The 27489-nt window shown below is 40.6% G+C and overlaps 1 protein-coding gene across 1 annotated transcript in view; it reads left to right on the top strand.

Annotated features, from left to right (window-relative positions):
- Positions 1 to 27489, top strand: part of LOC146991466 (zeta-sarcoglycan-like) — a 373318-nt gene that overhangs the window by 246132 nt on the left and 99697 nt on the right. Inside the window, exon 3 of the mRNA XM_085773280.1 lies at positions 17490 to 17591. Within this exon, the coding sequence (XP_085629406.1) occupies positions 17490 to 17591 (102 nt within the window). The remainder of the gene's footprint in view (positions 1 to 17489; positions 17592 to 27489) is intronic.

Below are 27489 nucleotides of genomic sequence, written 5' to 3'. Positions count from 1 at the left end.
ATCTCCACCTCCACCATCAAAACATCAAATAAAGAAATATTCTATATATTCTATATGTTCTTTATATCAATAGAGGTTCATTGTGCTGTCAAACCAAAGAGACAGTATATTTTCTGCATTGTTGCTGGTTTGGGGCACAGGGTCATGTTACCCTTGTGAAGATAGTGAAAAAGTCCTTTTATATGAACCACTGTTGGTAGACATAATAAGTAGTACTGAGTGTACCTTGGATGTATTACTGCCAGCTGGTATCATTTTAGATGGGCTCTCATCTGTCCATAACACAGGATGAAGGACACATGCTCTGACAAATTATGCATCCTGATATTGACATGGACAGAAAGACCCACCTCAACTTGTCCATCAGCTGTGTAGTCAGTCATGATATTTTACACTCTGTTTGGTATTCAGGTCATGTCAGTTCCAGACAGACAAGTGACCAAGTAGTTGGCAAGCCACATAAGCATGAACTTGTCACTAAAGACAGCCCCTGTCACATATTATATTTCTCCTTATGTACAACACTTGGGGCGATAGCAAGAGCTAGGTCTACTAAACATGAATTCTAACTGCATAATGATATTTGTTCTCATGTTGTACAATACACCGTATTCTTCTGATTTCTTGTTTATAGTTTCACTAAGCCAAAGCAATGTCTCAGATGGATGAGTAGAAGGAAAAAATGGCAGTTCCAAACAGTGGGCAGAAACGAAGGACAGATATGTAGAGATGATGGATGAAGCCAGACATGTTTTGTCACTTGTTACTCTCTGTGTCACTCAAACATTTATTTGAAGCATCCTAGACACTTAAATAGTTAACTTTGTTCATTTATTTCCTTCCTCTTTCCCAGCAGTGGATCAATATAGACCCCACACATGAAAGCAAGTGTGTTTTTTTATACTCGTCATTTTTGAAACAATCCCAAAAGAGTAAGAAGACATAGTGTCTGTGTGGGTGCACTTTGGAGGCCAGTGATTGGCAGACAGGGGAGCTGGTGGCTAGAGGATCCAGGGCTGATGATCTGTCACCCTCAGCTCATTAAACCACTGACATACTGTACCAGGGATGGATGCTGGGTCACCTGGTTTATTTTTTCTATACTTTGCATGAGCGACACACACAGACACTGTGGCTCTGGGTGCATCAAGTCAGGTATTATGACATGTAAGTTGCTTATCAACCCTCGGTGGAGAGACAGATATTATACAGCACTTGCTATTGTAATCCAAATGCTAAAAATGTGCTTGAAATGTGTTAGGTTTTGTTACGGTCTTAATGCCTAACGTGGCATTTTGTCGCTCAGCGGTGTTAGCAACGCTTCTTACCATATGAAGAGGATCCCTCTAAAGCTATTTACAATGGTGACTGAGTGACACACTTGACTGGATATGACAGCGTTGGCTTGTAGTCGGAGGTGTCTTAGCAGCTCCAGGTAACGGATGGATGAAGCTCCAGTTTCCCTAATGAAATTCACGACCTATAGCAGTGATGTCAAGCCAGGCATTCACATGCTTGCTACCTAGTCAATTGTGACTTTATTGACCAGTGAGTTTCTGTCATATAAAGACTAAGGTGGAGACAGCTGGGGGCAGGCTTGATCCTGTAGTGGTCACTTCCATAATGTGTTCCCAGTGAGAGTTTTGGAAACATTCAGCATCACTTGACAGTTAGAGAGTGAAGACTTCACTGAGGTTTCTCTTGCCTGCAGACAGGCTTTAGACCGTACTGTACCTGACATGCTCGAACCGCATGTCCTGCTGGTGTCTGGTCATGTTGTTCATTTTTGGGAGTTTCACGAGGGATCCCTATGTTGACCCTAAGGCATCTTCTCTTTGGTAAACTCTGCTGAAATCATTATTAGTCTCTGCAGGTGATGGTGTGGGAGGGATTGAGGTCACAAAAGATTCAGCAGTGGGCATTGCTTCTGCCTGGCCCCATCATTTAAGCCTGCACTGTTGGCCATGAGTAAGAGGATTGAAGAATCTAGTTATTATGTTTGAAGACAAGAGAAGAGAGAAAATAGGTAAGAAATAAAGCGAGAAAGACCCTGGCTCACATCACTCAGTGTGAAAATGCTCAATGTATCACTTAGAGGATGCTTGTAAACATTAAAAGAAACATGTAACTTTAGCAATTTAGGTGAAAGCTTGCCTGGCTGAAAGCACTCTGCCATAGTTAGTAGAGTATGAAGACTTCTTTGCTCAATGAATCCATTACTGTTTCTTTTACTTTTTGCTGCTGGGTTGTTGTAATGTAGGGAAAGTATGCAGTTGAATTTTTGCAGTGATAATGCATTCACAAATTGCAGCACATTTTACCTTGTTGTCTAAATTCTACGTCAGTAGTGAGTCAGATTTGATGTTGTAACACCATGAAAACGTTTCATGTGAGCTGATTATTAATTTGCTTGTGCTGCAGGAGTCTCTGTCCTGAATGCAATTTTCAGAAACACGGATGCAGTATGGATTAGATGTGATCTAATGTTCGGAAGGCAAATAAATGGCTGCAGCCATTGTGAATATCTGTGTGTCAATATTAGCACTCTGACTTGTCAGCTTTTAAATAGTGCTTGTGCTAGAGACTGTTTGGTTAATGCGGAACATGAACGTGTGGGCTGTGTTGCTGTTGGAATTTATGTTGCTTTCATAATGTACGTCTTTGAAACTGTCGAGGAGTCAGACAGTTATTCCTTTCTACCGCTTCTTTTGTTGCTTTTCTTTTTTTTTCTTTTAGGTTTCCCCTCCATTTGATTAAATGGTGAGTGTAGTCATTACCCACTAAGTGGCTACTATCAAAATAAAACAGACAAAGGCAATAAAAGTGACTGAAAATTAGCAGAGTGGGGGAAATGAGACATCACCGGCAGTGTCCATAAACATAAAATCCTGAGTTCAGACACCTTGGGTACCAGCTACAGATTAACTCTGATGCACTGTGAATGAATAAAACCAATAAATGGGGCCGTCAGGGGTCAGCACACTTGAAAGGTAATGCCAAAATATATGATTGGGACCTATTGATAGTTTACAACTTGTAATTTTACCCGACTCGTAACCTCCAGGCAATTTTGCATACTAGAGGTTAGGCCTTAGGTCTTAATTATCCGCACCTCCTGCTGTTTCAAATTTTAGAGTATATTAGAGTTGGAACACATTATTCACCAAACTGTGAAGTTGGCTAGCATTAGTGAGCTTTTTAATACCAGTCCTCAAAATATGTAGGGCAGAGTGTAGGTTTGATCCAGCAGGCATAGAACTGTTTTGTTTCTCCCTCTGACATCAGTGTTTCAGCCTGTTTCTGATTGTGTCTTAGAACGTGTTTTGCGGCTCAGAGGGGCTGAACAGGAGGCACTGAGGCGAGCAGACAGAGGGATACTGACAGAAAACCTGTCACTGTTTCCTGAGACTGGTCATGTCACTCTTATATTCACTTACAGCAGAAATCAGTGGAGGATGTCTGAACTCTTTCACTATCTCTGCAAAGCTTTAGTCCAACAGCATGCTGCAGGTAAATCTTACTGTGAGTAAAACAATAAATGCCCGAGTTAGAGCAGTGTAGACATTTGATCTTCTCAAAATGTGTTAAGAACATCATGTACACAATTTATGTGTATGGCCTTTCCAAAAAGTACTTGAGATTTATATTTCCTCCAACATCTTGAAAGTCACTGCAAGGTCTTTGATTCTTCTGCACAAATGAGGGTGGAAAGCCTTCATCTAACCACTGAGCCTTGTAGGTTTACTACCCTGCTCTACCCACTGACCTAATATTTTAGACTTATTTTATTCTTTCTGACAAGTGAGAGCGGGGTGACAGTGGTGAAGCAAGCAGACAAACACGAATGCGAAGAGGCATTAGACCTTTGCTGTCATTTGTCACTCAGACTGTCTCGCATGCTGCAGAGGTGAAGTGGGACACAGCTGTTGTTGAAAGCAAGGTGATGTTAACTGCACTTGTCAACTTGTTCCTCTGTGATTTTGTTTGAGATTTGAGTGGGTGAGTGGTTTGTGCGGCGTGAGTGAAGCAGCAGGAAACTCTCCGCTGTCATTTATCAGTCAGAGGTGATACGGGACGCGGGTGCCAGTTCGTACATTGGAGACAAGTGCTCCGTTTGTGGACACTCAAGGTTGTCTGTTCATGTACAGTATAACCACGGTAAAACACAAACCAGTGCTGTATTTTAGAAAGGTTAATATACGTTCTCTTGAGAAAGCTGACACATCATATACAGTAATCTCTCCCTAGTGTCTGCATCATTTTCACTGAAACTTCACTCACACATGGACACATCCCTGACAAAGTCTTGCTCTGTAGATTTAAAAAAAAACTCAAAGTTATGTTTGGTTTGTGGGTTTTTATGAGATACTTATCCAGTCAATATATTATGTGCAGTAGATTTGTAGAAGCAGGCAGGAGACCTGGCACAGACACTGCAATGTACTGCTTTGGATGGGTACTTTTTTTGATTGGTAGTGCTTTATTCACACACACACACACACACACACACACACACGCGCACACACACACACACACACACACACACAAAATCATGATTAATTTGATAGATCATATTGTGGCCGGTTTTAGGTACAGTATGTGAATTGGTCTCCTGAGGAAGCTATCTAAAGCTTATAGTAGGAGCCATCAGAATATGCACCCCCCCCCCTCCCCATGACTATGACTAAAAAAGCTGATCATATTGTCACTGTCATCTTTTTTTTCTTCTCCAGACTTGTTTCTCTGAATGAAAAGTTTATTTTTTATCAGTAGTATTAGACATTGATGTTGATGATACTGGTTACCTGGAGCTTACTGCAGTTCCATCGCTCATGTTGTGCCCCTTTTTTTAGCTCTTTCAAATGTGTTGGTCGATGTTAAACACATAACTACTAACGTGTAGTGCTTTTAAAGTTGTCACACACACCAGATTTACAACTGTGTTATACTGCAAAATACAGTGACATTTATGTGACACTGGTATGTTTAATCAGCATCGTGTTAGCTCATTTGGCAATCGAACAGTAACTGAACTCACTTTTTAGTTTTCCAGTTTTAAACCAAAGCTATAATGTGGATGTTTTCTCATTCATGTAGGCAAGGCAAGGTGAGTTTATTTATATAGCCCATTTTTACAGTTTGACTCAAAGGGCTTTACACAGAATCATAACAACAAGAGCAGACCCTTTACCCTCACATCGACTGAGGAAAAACTCACCCAGGATTGGCAAATGTTGTGTACATAAGAAAGGAGTTTACAACATTGAATTGGGAATAGCATAGAAAATGGGATAGTTCAGTCAAGGGGAGCTGACGAAGGAGCAGCTTTTGGTGGGTTGGAGCACTGCAGTCGGAGAAATCTGCAGGACATTTGTTGATAGTCTTGCCCTGCCACCTGTAGGTCCAATTCAACACTTGTCAGTTGTCTTAATGGGAAGTTTGCTTTGTTTGATCCAATGTTAAATATACAGACAGTGATAAAAGCCAATTTATGCACTGTTTGACATATTTAAACATGCTGTGTTTACTGCGATTTCAGTTTTGTTCTTGTTTCTGTCTGAGTTCTTTAATTCCTTCTCAAGATTAGCTTCTATACTATCAGAACTAACTGCTTGTCTCATCAGTGGCTACTATTCAAACCATAATTAGAAATGAGGCTCTTTCTAGGCCTCTAGGCTTGGTTCTCTACCTGGACACCACTTGAGAATTTATGAAATTACAACTTTACTGTCACTTATTTTGTGCCAGAAATTGTTATTTTTTAAACCTGCCCTAAATTCGTCCTACAGGACATCATTTTGGCTAAAAAAACATGACACAGCATACCATGCCTGCTTCCACTTTAACATGGTTTAACCAAGTTAAACTCCATCCCTTAATCCAGCTGTGGCAGTATTAGTGCCATGCCAGAGCACCATAAGATCAAGGAAATTGTGCAATTTTAGGAGAGGCTGCAAAGAAGAAAGATAAGAAGTGTAGTGGAGGAGTGGAGAGGAAAGGAGAGGAGAGGGGAGCGATAAAGGAAACGATGCTTCGCATGCTGTGGCGGTTGGCATACAGCCCCAGGGAGCTGTTAAGGTAGCGCAACTGCCTCCTGTGAAGCTGTCAATAATTTCAATAAAGTGGGTGCCTCTAAAGTGGATTTGAGGAACTTGAGGTTGAAATATCCAGAATAAACCATTTATAGTTACTCACCATCCAATCACAATTCTTATAAAGTTATCATGAAAATGACATTCCAGGCTCAAACACCAAATCTGATAATGTTTGAACATCTGGCTGTCGTAATTGTTAGAGTTGCTCTCATTTCAGTATCCGTGTAAAAAACAAAAGGCCTCTGATACTGCCTTGAATACTAGATTGGGAATTGTTGTCTGTGCAAGTCTATGCACTGATGTGCCACTATGTAGTGTTTTTGTACATGCTACAGTATCACAAACACAGAAAAGGGCAGCTTCAGGGAAAATAAATTCTTTTTGACAGCTCTAAAAATGTAAAACACACAGGAAGTTGCTCTTTGTGGCCACAAGCAGCTGCTGTTGCAGTGCTATGAGGAATAGACCATTGTTTGCTGTTGGGCAAGCTCACAAATAGGCAGACCATGGTCCACCTCCAGATCCAGTTGCTGTCCTACTCAGTCCTGGACCTATAAAGTTTTATATCTTCACAGAATCATATGTCAGCTATTCACAGTGATTCAAGTCAGTCGGTTAGATACATAGTTGGTCTAATTCATGAAACATGAGCAGAACAAATTTGTGTGTAAACAGAAATTTATACGGATTTCCTCATTCATCGATATTTTAGTAGCTCTGATCATTTCGTAGCTACTAACAAAGTGTACACCTGCTCTTGACTGTGTGTAGTGCTTATGTACATGTAGGAATGCACATAAATGTTGCTGTTGGAAATTACAGTTGTAGTTTGTATTGTTCCACGACATACACAATACACCAATGCCTATGAAACACAAAATTTAAGCATGACAAATGGTTTTTGGAGTAGTATTTGGAGAGAGAGAGAGAGAGAGAGAGAGCTGACACACACATCAAGGCTGGGTCTGGTCTGGTGATGCGTTTGCATATTAACCAGCTGATATGCAATGCAAAGTGTGTTTTGCTTCACGTTGTGGCTCGGTGACCTGGTGGGATGCACCACAGCTTCATACTGAGCAATAGCAGAGTTGGCACTCGATTGGAGGAAGGAGTGAGAGACGGCTGGTTTATCAGTAACATATAGCCTACCTATACATGTCTTGATGCCAGTGACGCTCCTCTGCAGCAGACAGTGGAGGCTGTGGATAGTCTCCTACTCATGTGGCTGTTGTAGTTCTCATGTGTTTTTTTTCCATGTTTAATATCAAACTATTTTCACTTTACTTCTTCAATGGTTCTTTAATCCGAGGACACTTTACTCATGACATCTGTTACCTCCTTCCAGGCCTTGGATCTACCTGTCCCAGTCACACCTACTAACAGAAGAAATTAAATATTTTTCTTAACTCCACTTCAACCAAAACTACTTTGATCCCCAATATCTCTCTTTTTTTTCTCTCTCTCCATGTTTCCTTGTTTGTGTCATGATTGCAGGAGCAGGATGCACCTACCCCCTTATATACTGTAGTCTCCTTATATGGCTATTCCTGGGTGGGGATCTATGCTAATTACTGATCACCAGGAATGTGCTGTCAATTTACGATGAGTTGGCATTCATGATCTTACACATGATCATCATATCTGAGATTCCTGCAGCGTTCCTGAATCTGGAGTAGGTTTTAAGTAATGTGGGTTTTTATGTGCAAATCTACACACAGCTTTACTTACTTGGCCCTTGACCCAGTGAGACTAGATGCTAGGCAGTTTGCAAAATAAGTCTGCATGCATGGAATAGAATGCAGGGGTAGCCAACAGCAGTTTTTGTCCAAAACATTTTGATCGGTGTGAGTGGTTTACACTGTCAGTGGAAGCCTTTATGACATTCATGTATTTGATCATGTTTTACCCAGGCCGTGACATACAGTACAATACAGTGCCAGCAGTTATACCATGTCTAAGCTGGGTTGGTAGCTTGTTGTTTTTTATTTCATTTTTAACAGTATCAGAACGGTACTCAGTATTGGCTGACACACAAGTTCACGTATCATAAAATAAATGTTAAACATCTTCAATTGCGAATTAATAATTGTGCTGAATTTCATCCTCTAATAATTTCAAAGTTTCAAGGACCAAGTTAAGCACTTAAGATAAAGTTATAGAGAAAGTAAAGCAAAGTCATTTCCTCAGTTAGGAACTACCTATTGTGTCTCCAAATGGTCAAAAAGGCAAAGGACAAAGAAAGAACTTTCTGCATTTCCTAATTTGAGCATCCCTTCAGCTATTTGTTCAGCTGTTTTCCCTAGTAAAAGGTGACACTGCTCTCTCTCTCTCTCTCTCTCTCTCTCTCCCTCTCCTTCTCTCTCTCTCTCCCCCTCTCTCTCTCTCTGGGTCTATTGGCTGACATAAAAGGTTGTGTGAAAAATTACAGCGGTCCTGAATATTAGAGGTGCCTGCAAAATACTTCCCCAGCCTATCCATCACCGCAGGGACACATGGGTCTATTGTGTGTTTGTATGATATGTGCTTGTGCGTGCACACCTTGAAGTCATGCTGATAAACATGCTGGTGCTTTGTGTATGATTGGTGTGAGGGCTCTGTGTGTATAACCTTCCTTATGATATGAGTTCACCTAATGGGACAGTTTGCCAGTTAACCCCACTATGATGGAGGAATCCGTCATTATCTCCACATCTACTACGCTGAAGAGGACGTTAACACACTCTGGTGACCTTGCACATACAAAACTCTCTCTCTCACACACACACACACACACACACACACACACACACACACACACACTCTCTCACACTCACACACACACACTGGCGCCTTTTTATGGCCAGCATTAAGATGTGTCTTGTCTAGACACTGCCTTGAGTTGATTTAACTACGCTAAATTTACAGTGGACATCATATAGCTTTTCACTCACCATATTGTGACTTGCAGCACAGGTCAATTCCTGGTCATAACGTTGAAATATTTTTCAAATTGTTTGAAAGATGCTCTGAGTGCCGCTTTTAGATCTTTAGAACTTTAAAGTGCTGTGAGCACCACAAACAAATGTTTGTTATTTTTATTTTTTATGGTGTGAAATGCTTGTTGAGCTATCATGAATGGCTACTTGTCTTGGACCAATATACAACATTGCTTGCCATTACTGAAATGCTACCGGGCAGCCTGTTATTCATGAGTGTTCCTCTTTCATATTAAGGTACATTATTATTGCAAAGCACTGCTAATGTGCTGTGAAGGGGTGCATTTTTTAAAGTATATTTTTTTGGCTTTTTCATGCCTTTATTAGATAGTACAGTTGAGAGAGACAGGAAATGGGGAGGCAGAAAGAGGGGGAATGACATGCAGGAAAGGGCTGCCCGATGCGGTATTCGCACCGGGGCCGCCTGCAGCGAGAACACATGGGGCACCTGCTTAACGTCCTGTGCCACTTGGCGCCCCGAAGGAGTGCATTCTTACTGTGCGTTCACACCAAAAGCTTCCAAAGCGTCAAAACGCCGGAAGTCAATTCATTTTCAATGAGAGCCCGGCGACACTGAGCGTCCAAAGCATCACCTGGCGTCGCTGCGCTTCCAAAGCGTCACCAGACGAGAAGCTGAGCCCTGGTTAACTTTAGGGTAATTAGCTATGATGCGGTTCGGCGGCGACCTGTCAGAATAGAGATGTCCTTCGGCTGCCTTTTTTTATTTTTTGTATTTCGGCTCCCCAATGACCAGCACAATCGAACTTTGATGTCAGTCACGTGACGAGCGGTGAAAGCGGCTGAAAATATTTGCCATTTTGGGAGCTGTCTTGTCTGAAGCGCACCCTCGAGCGTTTTTGACGCTTTGGAAGCTTTTGTTGTGAACGCGCAGTTATGTTATCTATCCTGCGGTAGTGCTGCTTGTGTTTGTTTATCACCTCTCTATTTCTTGCTTATAAACTAAGAAGTATTACAGTTTGAACTTAACCCTGAGGCCCTTTGTGTTTGAAGGCTTATTGGTTCTGAAAACCTCTCCTGTGCTTTTCAAAATGGACAGAGATATGTGGCTTTGTGAGGTACAATGAAACAGCAACACGGTCTGTAATTTAAGCTGCATGCAATTTATTCCAAGGGTTTTTTTTCTACAGCTACCTGCGGTTTCTACAACAGGATTCTGCTGTTTGTATCCTGCGTACATGCTGGGGATCATACTGCATCTACATACCCGCTATATAGGACAAGTGTGTATGTACTGTGCATATGAGTTTATTTACTTTTCTCGAGTGCATTGTGTGTACACATCCAGGCTTGGCCCTCTGCTATTTCTTAACATCACATACAAACAAATATTGCATGTGGTTGTACCAATCTTAGCATGAGCGGGGTGTCTGAGCTTAGAAAAGAGAATGTAATAATGCCTTTCTTCAGCTTCAGACAACACCAAAACAATAATTATTTAAATCTGCAGGCGACCAGGGCTACAAGGCATTACTGATGATTCCTTAAGTATAGTAAGTTTCAAGTATCAAGTAGAAGCATCAACATTCACCCTGATTCTGTCAAACAGAAAAATAACAAAACAGACATTCCAAGGTATGAAATTATTTCACAAACACAAAATGCATTGTATATCCAATTGAGAAAATGACCACTGGTGTATACGTATGGAATTATTTGTGCATCAAATATGTGGGTATTTGATATAGCTTGCGTTTGTGTCACTTTATTTGATGTACTGTATTTACTACGCATGCACAAACACCCACACAGAGAGAGTTACAGAGACGCACAAAAGCCTGCTGAATGTAAACTCACAGGAGAGTATAGCTCATTGGGTGATGATGAACAGTCATTACCGTTGCTGGGATTTGTTGATTTTTTCCTTGGCAAAGAGACACTTGTAGAGTTTATGCCAATGAAACCCATTTCAGTTAACAGAAAAGAACCAAAAAGAAAAAAAAAACCAAGACTGACAGACAAAGCCGAGCAGAGGATAGTTTGTTGTCTGATTAGTTAATGTCACTGTTGCCAAACTAACTGATTTGCCTGCAATCATGTTGATTATTTCTTATTTGTTCATCTTGCCTCACTGTCAAAAGGATGTATTCACAGCCAATGCAGCCAAACTGAAATGGCAAAAGAAGGGCATATGTTAGGCACTTTTTTATTTTCTCATTTGAGGCAGTATACACCCTATAATGTAAATGTTTTTTTTTTAAATCATTTGAATTTAAAAGTTGACATTTATGCATAGCTTGTTGGAAAATACTTAAGCCATTATGAGGCTAAGAAAGAGCCTAAATTTATATTGGAGTGGAAGGGTAAAATAATGTAAAAAAGTGTATCGTCTGCATAAAAACAAAGTAATTTGCATCAGGCACATTTCGACCCAGACACTAAAGAATGCAGAATGATTGAAGGGGCTTACCAAAAATAGTGACAGCCATTTGGTGATGCTGTCAGTCTGTGCACACTGCACTGCGCCTGATAAGTCATTTTCAAACCAGCAACAGATGTATGTGACAAACCAGTACTTAGCAGTGTATTTCACAACTGCATGGCTACTGTAGCATAAGTCAAAAGCTGCTCAGTGGTGCCAGATGTCTAAATGATGAACTTAATTGTTAACTACTTTAAAGGCAGCTGTGCTCGTGCTTTTTTCTTTTTCTGAATTGGATTGATGAGGGGTTGGGGGGACAGATTGGAAATGAGCCTATAATTAAAAAAATGTTGGGTCACCAGCTCTTATCAGTGTGGGAGGCGTGGGGGTACAAAAAGAATTTGACAATAAAGATAGATTTTTAAAAGATTTGCAAGTGAATAGGCGCCAACACTCGCTGCTAATTAAATAAAGAAAGGCTCAGGATCGTTAAGGCCTTCCAGTTTGCCTGCACGTAAGTGGTTTTTGTACCTGTACAGCAGTGAAGCTTTCTAAATTAAAGTCTGTGTAACAGTTAATGGAGGTAATTATCATGACTGGTGGCTATGCTGTTAAAAGTGTTAAGGCTAAATAGTTGTACTTCACTCCAAATTTTGTCAGGCACAGTCATAGAGCAGTGTTAGAAGGGGCTTGTAAACAGATGCAGAACAGGCAGGTTATGGATGAGAGAGAGACAGAAATTCAGTGTTCACTGTGTGTGTGTGTGTGTGTGTGTGTGTGTGTGTGTGTGTGTGTGTGTGTCAATGTCAACAGTGACACACCCACTTTAACAGAATTGGAGATGAGTGTGTATTTTCAGAGCCCGATGCAAGCTGCATTGTGCAAATAGTCCTGCTCAGCTCTGAAAAGACATGCAGGTATCAATATAATGAATTGATTAGATTGTGGCTCTGGCAATTTGGAACCAGCTTTCAAGTGAATCCTGACCTGAATTTAGTACTACAGGAAGTGAAAACATTCATAAAGCTTGTGATTCATAATTAACAATATTTGACAATCTTCGATCATGTCTTGTGATTCAGGAACCAGTGAATATGGTGACAGCAGTATTTTAAAAGTCACTCAGTGCAATGTTTATATCCTCAAAACACAGTTACTTATAACATATTGGCCTGTTTCCTATAAAACTCCAATCACCATACAAGCAAAGTGGGAAACAGAAAAAAGCTGCACTGCTTTTTTTTGGTTTTATTTACCCTGATGAAGCCCTGATGGCTGAAACAGTGATTTAAAGGTTAATATAAGGTCACTTTGTAACTTTTAAATGTTAATCTTCAATTATTGAAGCATTGAACATCCCTTCGCACTTTACCAGGGAGAGAGAGCTGAACAATGGGAGATAAATTAATGTATAGAGAGATTTACTTATTTTCTTCTGTTTGTCGAAGAATTTCCATTGTATTCCAGGCTTTGGCAATATTGTTCACGTACCATTCATGCCAGTTGACACATATACTTGATTCAAAATGAAACAAATAAACAAAAACACTGCATGAGATACAGAGAAAGGAGAGAGAGCTGTCATGTTCAATCAGAATGAGGCTTCAATGTTGGGCGGTGGAGCAGTGAGGTGGAATAAAGCCACCTCATTAATTTTAACATTATCATCCCCATGTTTTTGGGATTGTGTGTGTGCATTCACAGGAGTGACTAAGTTTGAGATTCTTCAGCTCCTCAGGTTGTGTTATAGCTTATTGAATGAGCTCCATGCTCCACTGTATATTCAGAGTAATGACTATAGATCTAACAACAACACTGAAAACCTCTGGCTGGTTTAACGTATTGATCTGACACACTCTTATCACTTCGCTATGCCCCATTTGTAAGTGTGTGTATGTGTGGATTACATATGAGTCAATATACGTGATAGTGTGGTGTTTTGTTAGAAATTGCAAATTAGACTGCCAGTCAAGCCTTGGATATGATCAGGCTGCTTGATTACAGATGTATTAATCTAAGCTGATCATTTGTGGTAAACCCCTGCAGGCTGTCTACCGAGAAACCAATAGAGGAATTTAAATCTTCGTCAGGTATTAAAATGATAATCCCAGTCAACACAAACTGCAACTAATAAAGGGATGAATGTCCATTTTTCATGTAACTCATATTTACAACAGAACGCTGGAAATAGGTATTGGTATTCTTCTAATAATGACTTATTTACAGATACACCACACCTGCTCTTTTTTCTTGTTCCTTTACTTTCTGCTATAAATTCTAATACGAAAGTTTACATACTCCAAACAGTGTAAAAGCAGCACAGTATCAAGAGCAATAGCAAAATACACAGACTTAACTGGTTCCCAGGTTTCTCATGTTGGAGTTAAACCATAGACTGTAAAAAGAATGGACGTAGCACCCGTGACGTCACCCATTGGTTTGGGGGAGTCTGTTTTGTGCCGCTACTACGGGGGTTTGAACCGCGCCATGTTGGATTCTACTTGCCATATTTGGAGCGGTGCGGCCGTTGGCCGGCCGAGAGCCCGCCCACTGGCCTCGAAGCAGCGGTCTCCGGACCTGTCACTCAACGTTTCCGCGCCCTAATTGGCCAGAATTTTAAACCTAATAATAGTAAAACGGTAGAGTTTAAAAAAAATTCACCCCCCTCAGAGTGTGTGCGGGGGTAGAAACTATCGGTTGAGACCAAAAACATAAAATGTACCAGGCTGTAAATATGTTTTTTTAAGCTGTAAAATCGGCTATTTTAACATGGGGCTCAATTGGAGTTGCTCCCTTCTGGAGCCAGCCCCCAGCGACAGCCGAGGGGATTGCAGTTTTTTGAACGCGGAAGTGAGCTTCACTTCTCAGACCGACAACTGCCCCCTTGAGTTAAACCCATATATATGATATGATATGATATGATATGATATGATATGATATGATATGATATATGACAAATAGCACTGAGACAGCAAATATGAAACTGTGCTCCATCTACTGCAGAGTACCTGATCGCAGTATCTCAGTCAGACCTTGAGGGGATTATTTTAACCTTGGTACAAACATTCTTTTTGACTAATGAACTGATTTGAATTTTATGGTTAAAGGTCAAGGTCACTGTGGCTACACAAAACACATATTTTGGCCTCAGGAATTCACATGCACAACTGCATCTGGACTGGCTGGTGGCTTCCAGCCTTATTCTTATGTGTCTGTGATTTATTCCTCCTATATATATATATTTTTTTTCTCTCCATTTCCTCGACCATATTTACAGTATGCTCTGCCTGTTTCCCTGTAACAGAATTTCTATCTCATGGACAGTTTCATCTATATTTGTGAACATGAAAAGAAAGTTGGAAAACAGGGAAGCAATACTTATTTGTCATCATCGAGTGATGCAGTCTGTGGGAGAGATATTCCAAATGAAAGCTGTATTTGTTCAGTCCACATTGTTTCAGGTTTTACCACAGATAAGAACTCTTATTTCTAGTTTTTTTTTAAGCCTGGAAATGTTTGCCCTGAAGCAACAAGGGACACCCCTGTTGTCATCATTTATGTTATAGCACAATATGCTAATGAGAAGGGTTTGACAGTAACATTTAATGCCAAAACATTTGGTGGACATCGACATTTACTTGGTTTACATTTTTCAGACATATTCTAGCATGTGTTTATGATTTTCCAGGCCATAAAACTGCCTTACATAATATTTATTTTTCCTGCAAGTGATAATCATCCATTTCCATTCTATTAGTGATTGCAGCTGAGATGATTATTTAGACATATACATACAGTATACTACAATACCCAGAAGCCTCACCAAACTCTGGCCAAACCTAGAGCAGCTGCATTGCTATGCTCTCTGCACTGTCGCTCTCCTAAGCATCAATTTGACATGGTGCAGGAGCTGCCTCTTTGCTCTGTAAGAGGCCCCACTATCCTAATACCCTGCATGGCTGTTCGAAAGGAATTCAATCTTACCATGTAAGTCCGATCCAACAATTTTTCAAGCATTCACTCATGTGGAATCTGTAAAATGCTGCACAACTGATCATAAACCGGCACAAAGCCATTTTTATCACAGGGAGCCAGTCAGTGGATCAGAAATAGTGCGGTAAAGCACACAGCCTAGATATAGATATAAATTTACATTGTCTCAAGTCGTGTACTTGGTTTCCCTCTCTGAAACTGTAAAAAGGGCCTATAGCACCCACCGCATAGTTATTTGCCATTGAATATACAACACAAATGGCATTCAGCATCATTATTACACAGACTCCTTTTGGTAACTAGTTTTGACTAGGAGATTGTAATTCTGTCATCACAAAATTTAAAGAAAAGGTCTAAAAAAATAATTTCACATGTAAATATTAAGAAATCTGAATGTAAGTAAATGAGTGTGCAACTTTAGTGCACTGACCATTGTTTGAAGCAGCGCCATAGAGAGCCAAAAGCTTCTTCCCACAACGTAACCTCTCCACTTGCCTCTAAGTCGATGGCTTTTCTCAGCAGGGGTTTCTTGTCTTTCTGTCTCTTTGACGAGCTAAAATAAGTTCCTGGGGTTTTCTGTCTGCAAATGATTGTATCAAATTTGAGCGCTGTCGTTTTGACAAATAAAATAAATCTGTTGCTAGAAACTAATACGTTCTTTACTTCAACATGAGGCTTTGACAATGACTTGCTGTCTCTGTCTGTGTTTTGGTACGTAATAGTTATGTATGATGCTCTTTGAAATGGAATAAATGTATTAATTATCACATGCTTACATTAGAAATAAACCCTTGTAGACTGTTAAGAATGTTCTCTGTAAAACAGGATCTGACTGTCGATGACCTATGTGAGCACATGATATTCCCAACTCACATCAATATTGCACTGCTCATCAATGACTAATGTTAATAAGTATCTTCTGGGTATCTAGAGGTCTTTAAAAGCTCTGAACAGACTTTAGTATGAACCCAGTACCTTCAAAATTGTCTTAAATATTGACATTCAGGGAAATGTTTAGTTAAGGCAAACTTGAAAAATAAAGCAAATTAAACCAGACAAATGCCATGAAATGTGTATTTTCATGATTAAAATATGTGACTAGGACAAAAAAAAAGTCTGATCAAGATGAGCTATCATTGTTTTACAAGGAGAGAAAAGACTTGGATTACGTTATAACACTCACAAGCTCATATGTATTGGACAGTGGCTTCAGAGGGTATTCTGGGACTTTCACCTTTTGTATGATTTATTGTATTGCTGATTTTAAAGGAATAGTTCACCAAACAATGAAATTCAGTCATTATTGACTCACCCTCATGCTGATGAATACTAGTTTTTTATTCCCCAAAGTGCATCTGGTGACCCGGGAGGGGGGTTCTTAGTCCAACAAAATCCATATATGAGAGTCAATATGTAGCGTTTGGGCTGCAAAAATGTGCTAAATTACATCGTTTTCAAGTAAACTCTGGACTATATCCCTTCAGGACACTTGGATATTTGTGGCGGACATAATATATAATTATGGGATACACTGCATGTCTCCAAAACTTATCAGGCAGGTTTCCAGGATGTCAAGTAGTCTACTCATTTCAATGTAACAATTACTGATGAGAACCAGTGTCAAAAAGGAAAAAAGTAAGAAAAAAAAAATCACGGACTTCATGATTGATTACCATGGCAACGATTGAAGCTTCGCAGCTTCGATTTTTTTGGGTCAGCCCTACTGAATTTCATTTTTTGGTGAACTATTCCTTTAAATGGTTATATGCATTTTCGCAATAAATCAATCTACATTCAAATTAGGCCTCAGTTGTTTTTAAACGAGGCCATCTGGAACCTCAAGACATGTAAACAAATCATTACTGCTTACTTGGATGAATAACTGATAACTGTGTCTCACTTCTGTTATCTGTGCATTATAATGAATCAAGATATTCTCTTCTTGTTGTATTGCAATAAGGAAATTGTAAACCAATAAGATGTTTTTGATTATTTAATGTATTGTCCAAATAACCTCTCTCTTTCTTTCTCTGTCTTTCTCTTCAGGATGGTATGGGGAATCTGAGGGTGACAAAGGAAGGGGTCAGATTGGAGGGAGTGTCTGAATTCTTACTGCCTTTATACGTCAAAGAGATCCAGTCACGCAGGGTAAGACTACACATCTGTGAGTGTGAATGTGTTGGTATGTGTGTGTCTGCGTCAGAGAATTATTCAACAACTGTAGAGGCCAGCCATATTCATCACTCGACTATTCTTTATGCGTCTTTATCTCTGTGAGCTTGTAAATGTGGTCATCTTTTCAATCAGTTGAAACTTTTAAAGGTAGAGTCTGTGTTTGTCTGTATCACACCCTGAGGAAGACCTGTGTGAGGTCGAAACGTCGGTCCTTTTTTAATAAATTATATATACTTTTTCTACATCAAGGCTATGAGTTGAGCGACTGCTTTTTTCTTCCTTCACTGTATCAGTTTGTAAACACGAAATTCAAACTGGGCTCCTTCTTTGGGGATCAACTGCGAATGCCCCCTGCCCCTGACAGCAGTTGTAGGGACTGACCCACTGCTGTTCACATGAAACCTTTCTCCATTCTGGCCTTCAAAGTTCTCGTTTGAATGTTTGCTACTACGGTGGCGCTCGTGGTGGCTAGCCCCACTAGCAGAATACAAATTATATCTGATCAACTGAATTTACTACAAATGCACACCAGTCAAGGTGTAGAACTATCTCAAAGATGTTCAAGACAAATGAGGAGCATCTGGACTAATATTGTGATGTTTCATTTTTTCCTTTCTAATAATTTTGCAAAAAAGGCTATGATATTTAGTTCAGATTGATATACCAAATGTGAAAAAAGGAATGCTTTCTTAATCCACTCTATGTAATATGTAATATAAGTCGCTACTACATAGTGTGCGTGTCGTGTGTCTGTGTGTGTACACATCATTGCCGTCTGTTCCAACCTGTATAATGAGGAGAAATCAGATGCTGTTGCCCAGCAGTCTGGGTCTATTTGTCATGTATATGACATCTTGTAGAGGTACATACTATCCAGCATCCTCTTCCACATCTCCATTTATCATACGCAAAATCATCATTGATCCTGTCAGTCGTGGCAGCGTGGTCACTATGTCACTCTATATTGGACACTGTGGCACTATGTGTGCTAGAATGTGCGCGTATGTGTCTTCACATGTATGAATAGTAAGCAGGGGGGGATTGACTTTAATAGTGTCATGCTCTCACAGTGTGTGTGTGTGTGTGTGTATGTGTGTGTGTAGATGGATTTCAATTGCACAGCAAGAGATTTATGGTGTGATGGAGTAGGATAGGAAGATATAGGACAATTGATAGACAGGAAATGTATGAAGGATGTAATACCCCAGACAGCATGGCATTATTTTTCAGTACTGTAAAACCAAAAAATATCTGATGATAAATGAGTATAACACCAGAATCTTAAATTTCTTAGAGAGCTTCAGTTTCCTTCTAATTCTTCTCATGATCCCTCTTGTCTTTGGACCAACACTGATAGAGGGGATAGATTATCTAATAGTGATATATTCGCTTCTGCTAACACTTCATGCTTTGAGATTCGGCCTGCTGTCTATTTTTCACACATTGTGTATATATTGTGGAATGGGCATAGAAAAGACCTGTTGATGTCATATTCACATCAACATTATACATACCTGACACCGTCCATCATAGTTGCCTGTGTCTTGGCTGAGTCTGAATTAGATAAATATATTAAAAAATACAAACGTTCTTTTAACCATTTTAACAGCTGTATGTGGAGACAGTGAAACGGTAATGATGTTTTTTGTCAAAAATAAACAAGAAATTAGCATGACAGTAACCTGAAAACTCTACCCAAAGACCCTACATTGCTTTTGCTGATGTTTCAGGACTTTTTTCAGGACTCAGGTGGTCCATGGGTTTTTCTTCAGTGGTTAAGCGGTCCTTGGTTTAAAAAAAAAAGTTTGAGAAACTTCCAGCACTATAAGGCTACATGTCACAAAGCAAAAGCTGTCTCCAACTGGTTTCATGAAAATGAGAATGAGTTCAGTGAACTTCAGTGGTCTCCCCAGACACCAGATCCAAATCTGACAGAACACCTTTGGGATGTGGTAGAGCAGGAGACTGGCAGCATGAATGTGCAGCTGACAAATCTGTAAAGATAATGTGATGCAAACATTTCAACAGCAGAGGAGCAGAATCTCAAAGGAGTGTTTTCAACATCTCATGAAATCCATGCCACAGAGACTTAAGAGGTTTCTGAGAGCAAAGGAGGCCCTACGCAGTGTTAGTACGATGTTTCTAAGATAGTACTTGGTGATTGTGTGGTATGACTGCAGACAGAAATATAGAACACTAGGAAAAAAACAAGAATGAGGAAAAGAAGACAAGACTAATACCAGCAGGAATGTGAAGATCAGTGTATGATGCACTGATATACAATGTAAAGCATGGGAGAACATACTGATATAAAAGAACAGGAGGATGGTGAAGATTGAAACACGGTGACAGAGCAAAACCAACTTTAAGAGAAAAAAAAACATATTGAAGAACTAGGGGAAGAGTTGGAGATCAGCAGTGTTGTGAAGGACTGAAGGGGTTGCAGAACGAGTGAAGGTTGAGAAAGAGAAAAAACTGATGGAGGACAAATTAAAAAAGGAAGTAAGAGGCCTCTAGGAGGAGATAACAGGAGTATCAACACTTGTGTTAACATAAATAGATAAGTGAGAAACAGCTTCACACTCAGATCTTTAAAATGCTGCATACATTTTATACTTCTTTACTGGACAGTGGGGGGCAGTGGGAAAAGGCTGAGATAGCACAAAAAAGCGTTTCAGCAGGATTTGCAAATGTGTTTGATAACCCACAGAGCTATGAAGGGTACTTGTTTTTCAAGTGCCGCATAAATCAGGTTTTACAGCCTTGGCCCGGCTTTGTTTTTCTCCTACTTTGGTTTGTTGTTGGCCTTTTTTCCACTTTCTTCACATTGAAGATACGCCAGTCAAATTCCTGTAATCATTCTCACCAATCAGACGTAAACAACAGTGCAACTATAAGAAAAACTGAATGTGTGAAACATGTTGGAATTCAAGCTACCCAACATTTCTAACGCTGACAATTGAACAGTTTTGCTTTTGAATATACTGAAGAGAATGAGTTGAACTGAATTATTTAGTTGTAAAATGAAAGCTAAAATAAATCAACTTTAATCAAATGAATCTTCCTGTAATTACACATTACATTCTTTATTTATTTCTAACTCTTATTTAGACTTGGAAGTACATTGAGGTAGCAACCTCATTTACAATAGCTGAGACAAAAAATTACATTTGGAAAACACAATCAACATATCAGGTATAGAGTATTAGAGAAAAGTAAAAGTAACAGAAGATCACATTAGAAACAAATCAACGATCAGCAAGATGAGTCGGTTAAAAACAGGAGCAGCAGGTAAAATAAGATAAGATTATGAATTTAAATTGCCCTAATGATAAAAATGAGGTACGTTTTAGATCGTTCTGCATAGTGTTCCAAGTTGCAGGTGCACAGTATGAAAAACTGAATTCAGTTCACTGAAAACAGCTGAGACATGCAATGTAATCCAGTCCTTTGAGCATGTTTGATAGGAGCTCGTAAGACACCAATGAATTAATATACCGGTAAGTGGGTAAAAGACCAGTGAGGGCTTTAAAAATGAATAAGACCCAGTGTCTGTCACGCCTTTTTAGAAAGAGAGGGCCATTAATGATGTTGAAAAAAACAAAGAAAATTAGTTTTATAGCCTTGACAATTTTCTCCTCCACTCATATCCAACTGTCATCCACACATTGTTCATGATACATATTGAGGTGTTTGTAGGCTAATTAAAGGCCCCAATAGTATGTTGGGTACCTTCAATCTTGCTTTATTTCCAAGCATTATTGTTTGGTTCACAATGTTTGCTTTTTGTTACTGAGCTTTGATTGATATTGTCATTTAGTCTTTGTCCTTATGTTTCTCAAAGTCAAATTTAATGGGCATAAATGCAAATCCAATCCATTCACAACTAAATCTACACCACAGTGTAAGTGCAAAATGTCAAGGGGTCTGAATACTTCCTGAGGCTGTCTCTTGTGTATTTTCACACATTGCGGCTTTCTTTAATGTAAAAGCTTTGTGTGAGTGTGCCTTTACACACACTGTACATTCGTGAGTGTACCTGCTGATATTTCAAAACTTTATTTTTTGATTGTTTATTTTGAGCAGATGTTTATGTTTTGTGTCTCTGAGGAAGCCTATGCATTCTTGTGTATGTGCAGGTTTATGTACACTTATGTGTATATGTGAGGCGCTGCTTCATGAAAGCAAACAGCAGGTTGCCCTCACATTTTCTAAACAGCACACACGCTCTCATTTTGATATTGACTGTCATCGCGCCTTTACTGTGAAGTGTGGTTGTGGTGGGGTGGGAGGTGGGGGGCATGCTGAATCAGAAAAATCCACTGAACTCCCTGAGGACACAACAGTCTACTGCTTGTTTTGTGTAGAGATTTACTGTTTAGAAGTGTGGAATCAAAAAAACAGTGTCAATGCAGAGCGATAAAGGTTGAGAGAAGGGAAATCAGTCAGAGACTTGTTGGGTCAACTCACTGAATTACAAATATCCATTTCTCAAACCCCATCAACTTGGTTGCACAGATAATTGTATCCAGACAACATGGAACATGCACACAAGCCAGTATGACTAAAGGCAGGATCAGACTACACAAATTCAGGCCGATTTTCGCAGGATTTTGTCATGGCCGACACATTTCCAGTGTCGGGCCCAATTGGCTTTATGCACAGCTGCACTACTTCCTGAACTTCAGCCAGCTCCTTTATTTCCTGTTTTACATTATTGGGCGAACTGATTAATCCAGGTGTGTCTGACCATTGTTGTGAGGTCAGACACACCTGGATTAATCAATTCGCCCAATAGATGTGCATAATCTGTAATAACGGCGCTGGAATAAAAAAAAAAGAAAAGAAAAAAAAAGACGTTGCAGCTCTCCTGCAGTTCCACAGAGGAGCTGTCAGAGGAGCTCTGCTGTTCCTCTCTCTTCAGTAGTGATGGGATCGGAAGTTCTTTTGACTGTACTGAATCACTAGAATCAGTTCCTTAAAATGAGTCGTTCAATTTGTTCACCGAATCACCCCCCCCCCCCCCCCCCCCCCCCGTCAGACGTTACAGTCGTCGCCCCCCCCCCCCCCCCACCCCTCTGTAAGGGACAAAAAAAATCTCCCGCGAATATCTGTACTGTACACTCTACGTCCCCTTTCCTTTTTTTTTTTTAATATTTAATATTTTTTATATTTTATTTTTTTTATTTTTATATTACTACACAGTGAACGCGAGTCCTCTGTGCACAGTACATTCACTTAACATGACGCTACACAGCTCTGTGCATGCAGTACACCAGGCAGTGAGTGACACAGCGCCACATTCAGCACAGTACGTGAACCTGAATCACGTCTGCAGCAGCAGTTCTCTGGTGCAGGTTCGCGAATCACCAGTGAGTGACTGAGTAACAGCTTCCCCAGCGGCAGTTCTCTGTGTCTGCAGTAGGTACGCGAGTCATGAGTGAGTGAGTGGCAGCGCGAACCTGAATCACGTCCTCAGCAGCAGTTCTCTGTGTCTGCAGTAGGTTCGTGAGTGAGTGGCAGCGCGAACCTGAATCACCGTGTCAGTACGTTCGCGAACGACAGTGAATGGGCGGCCTCAGCCCCCAGTACATGCAGTGAACGACGCGCACAGAGTGAACTGGAGCTCAGTCCTCAGTACAGTGAACGACACGCACAGAGAGTGAACTGGAGCTCTCAGCCCCGACTGTCAGTGAACGCATCACTGAACATGCACCGTTCCCTCGCAATGAGAGTCTCCGCCACCAGATTTGCAGGTCATTCAGTGATTCACAGACCACACAGCAGTTCCACTGTCGGCCTGCACGCTGCTGCTGAGCTCAACTACTGAACTGAGAAAGGAACGAATCAGGTCAGGAAGTGATTCTAGTCAGTACGTTCACTTAAATAATTCGTTCTTTCGAACGAATCACTCGCGAACTACACAACACTACTCTTCAGTCTGGTGTTTGGCTGCACTTTCAATAAGAAAAGTTATTTTCTTATTGAAAGTTCAGTCAAACCCGACTGAAGAGAGAGGAATACACACGTGCGATGCGAGTGTTGTAATCGGTCACAAATCATTGCTATACGGCATGTTGTGAGCTTTAACATCTGCACGACACCGGCTCACAACCCAAGCGTCACAGCCGGGTCGGAAGGAACAGTAACAACAACGAAGTAGTTGGATTTTTTTCACTCGCCAGAGTGGCCGGTCAGCCGGCTTCCTTTACTCGCCAAAGCATCAAAGTTAGTCGCCACTGGCGACTGGTGACCGCTAATTTTGAACCCTGGGTGTACACATTAGTGAGTGTACCTCATGTTCTCTGTGGACAGAGGTATACCATCCCCTTCACCAGACCCAGGAATGGGTCCACAATCATTTTTTCTTCCTTTTCTTTTTTCATTTCTGAGCAAAAGACCGCTAGCATCACACACAGCACTGTAATATCCATGATTGACAGTTTGTTGTGACGCCTCCCCGATGGCCAATGAACTTGCGCAGGGTCGGGAACGGTCGTGATCAATGATTGGTCGTAGTGATACTTGTAGTGTTGCCAGTTTCCCGATTAAGACACGGCAAGAATGTATGCCCCTGTGATCGTTTAATCTTATGGTGACCATTGTCAAAGACAAAGACATTGTGTAGTTCACCAGCCTCAGCTGTAATGATGTCTAGAAAATGAATGTTTTATTTATTTATTTTTCACATTGCACTGTAACTTTCATGCCACTTTGTATGAGTAGCTGTTCGATAGATGCACCTTTCACCTTTTGGCTGTCATGAGCCAAATGTTTCCTGTATATGTATAAAGAGAGAGGGAGAGACTGTTTGGTGTTCCCATTAAAAAGTGTGAGTGTACTTTAACAACACCAGCATTATAAGGCTTAAGCTCTCTTAAATTTAAATTTGGAGAAAATAAATTTTAGGATATAAAGAGCTGTTGGAGAGGATGAAGATGACACCCCTCCCACACAAATGTATTATGCCTTATTCAAAAACATCACATACACACACACATATACACATGCACATTTAGCATAATCGGGGCCATCCCCCAGCAGCGCATTGTGGGAGAGGTAAATGGAACATTGTGACTCCCAGAGAGAGATAAATACAGAACGCTGCATATAAACCACATACTAACAACAACAACAACAGCAACGACACACTGAGAAATTAGATTGGCTGGGTCGGAGGGAGGGAGGGAAACAGACAGTGTGTAGGAGAGAAAGATAACTGTGGAGAGGAAGTGAAAGTTGGGATAATACAAGAAAAGGAGGTCAGAAGGAAATAAAGGGGTCAGAGAGAAGCAAACGGACCTAAACAGGTAGCAGAGAAGGTGTGAATACAATAAAAGGAGAGATAAACAAAGGAAAACAGAAGGACTACTGTAAGAGACAGAGAAAAAGAGGAACTAAGTGATGAAAGACAAGGTAACGCTTCAGTGTGTGCTATTAAAGGGACAACGAGGAGTTTCTATTTGGTTATAAAAAAGTCTCACGTTAATGTGGATGAATCTCCGCTACCCACACTTGTTAATTGGCCCATTTTCGATAAATATATCGTTCTGTCTCTATCGTTTTTTTGTTATTATTAGTGGTGGCGGAAACGCTGGTCGGCTCGACCAGCGTTTCCTTACTTTCGGTTTCGTGGCGAGTCGTGAGAATAACGCAGCTGAATCGCCGTTTACGGTCGGAACTACGACGGTAGTGAACCTCTTTGAACCTCTGACTTTAATTATTGATGAATGAAAACATGAGTCTGTCTTGCGCCGGTCAAAGAATTTCTACGGTGCACGCGAAGGCTCATAAATGTAGTGTGAAAACGCTTCGCTTTTCCAAAACTCCTTGTTGTCCCTTTAATGTGCCAAAGTACTAAATTGTCTTTCAATTGTTTTTTTTTACAATGTGGCCTTAATTGCTATATCTCCTCAAAAGGGTCACATGGGTTATTTATGGTCTTGTTTTGTTTTGTTTAGCTTTACCTACCATGCAGGTAAATTAGTATCACTTTGTACTTTTGAGTATGAGGTCAAATAAATCAACATTTCTGGTAATTTTGTTTGAACAAACCTTGCAGCATTTGTTTTGATTGTCGTTTAAGCAGGTGCTGATTATGTGCTCACATTTTTTTCTTCCTTTTTAACTGATTTTGTGTGTGTGTGTGTGTGTGTGTGTGTGTGTGTGTGTGTGTCTATAATACAGAGTTTGTTTAAAATCCCAGAGCTTGAATAAGACACCGGATGCAATAGGACGAGACAGTTGTTTCAGGCACCCATCAAACAAAGACATAATGGGTAGTAGGAAGGAGTCGCTTGAGCACTTGGCAGTAAGGAAACAGATCATCTGGCAAGGAAGCACTGCAAGGCAACAGCCAGGAACTGGAAGGCACCATGGAAGCAAAGAAAACTACTGAGCAGGCATTTGGAGACACCAGGGACGCTCCGAGAGACACAGGACCCAATGCAAAGACTGTGTGGCCACTGAATAAAGCTGTAAAGCAGCCAAACTCTCTGCCAGCCCTGGGAGCAACATCACAAGCCAGGACTTGGAAGACATCATACACAGCACACTAGATGTATTCTGACAATTAATGTAGAGCCACGTGGTGTTGGACAAATGAGTCACATTCAAGATACACATGGTGGATCATATTGGACTAAATTAAGCAGAGATAACAGCATAAAGGTGTGGATGGAGACATAACAGGCTGGGGTAAAGGCACTTTACTGACTGATCTTACAGAATAGTCGGATCAACAGGCTGGTTTGAATTAGATGAACAAAGAGACTTGGCTGGATGAGAAACTGTCAGTGAGACAACATAGCATGTTGTGAACACAATTATCCTCCAAGAATTTCGTTAATTTTGGGGAATGGTTTTGATTATACTCCAAGGAGAGACAAAAGAATCAGCAAATGAGCTGTCACTTGAAAAAGAGGAGGGTGATTCACTGCCCCCTGATGCACAGGTGTGGTATGATGTGGTTCTGTTTGGACACCGACCTTGAATTTCAGTGTTGGGACTACCCACCCCCACCCCCCTTTGTCTTACACTATGTATACATGTGGGATTTACATGGTATATGTGCTGCATCTACAAGTATGCAGTTTCTTCTGTTACCCAGACGCATTTGGATTATCATTAGAGCAACGGGAGTATTTCACAGTGTGATGCTGTGTTTTAAAGGCACACTGTGATTGCAATGTCCCCGCTCTATCGCACCCTCTCCTCCCCATTCCCACAAAGACCTGTCGTTAGTGACACACGCATGAGCGCACACATTCACATGCGCACACAAACAGCAACTCTTGCCACTAGGTGCTATAATTGTCCCCACAGGGACCCCATGAAGACCTATCACCACCACAGGAGGCACAAAGAAAACTTCATTTATTCTGCTCTCTTGCTGTCCCTCTTTTTGATTTGACTTTTCTTTTTATGCCGATCGTTTCCCTTTTATTAGACCATTTCTTCCCCTCTCTCCTCCATCCATAACATTTCTTTCTATGTACTCCTTCTCTCTATATTGTGTTTGTTCTTTCTCACTCTCCCCTGTAGTGCTGCCGGCTCTCTGGAGAGAGGCCTAGTTGTGTGCAGTAGGCTGCCTTGGTAAGGGTTGAGAAAAGAAAATAATCCTTGGCATACAGTCATGAGAGGGTAGATGTATTCATGTAAATTGAAGCTAGGTATAAGAGAAGGCGTGTCTTAGTAGGTGGTGTCCATTAAAAGGATAATTAAACTGTCTCTTTAAACTGTTAAAGAGATCTGTGGGATTGGAAAACAACAACAATGAAAAAGTTCAAAGAAACAACAATTAAAGAGAACTCCTCTCATCCATACAGTGCAGCTTCAAGGAAGACCGGTAAATGTGGGGAGTGGATGTAGG

The sequence above is a fragment of the Trachurus japonicus genome, chromosome 1 (assembly GCF_045865225.1).
Source record: "Trachurus japonicus isolate A0001 chromosome 1, Traja_1.0".
Lineage (NCBI taxonomy): Eukaryota > Metazoa > Chordata > Actinopteri > Carangiformes > Carangidae > Trachurus > Trachurus japonicus.
The sequence above is the reverse complement of the archived record's forward strand: the minus strand, read 5'-3'. Positions and strand labels throughout refer to the sequence as shown.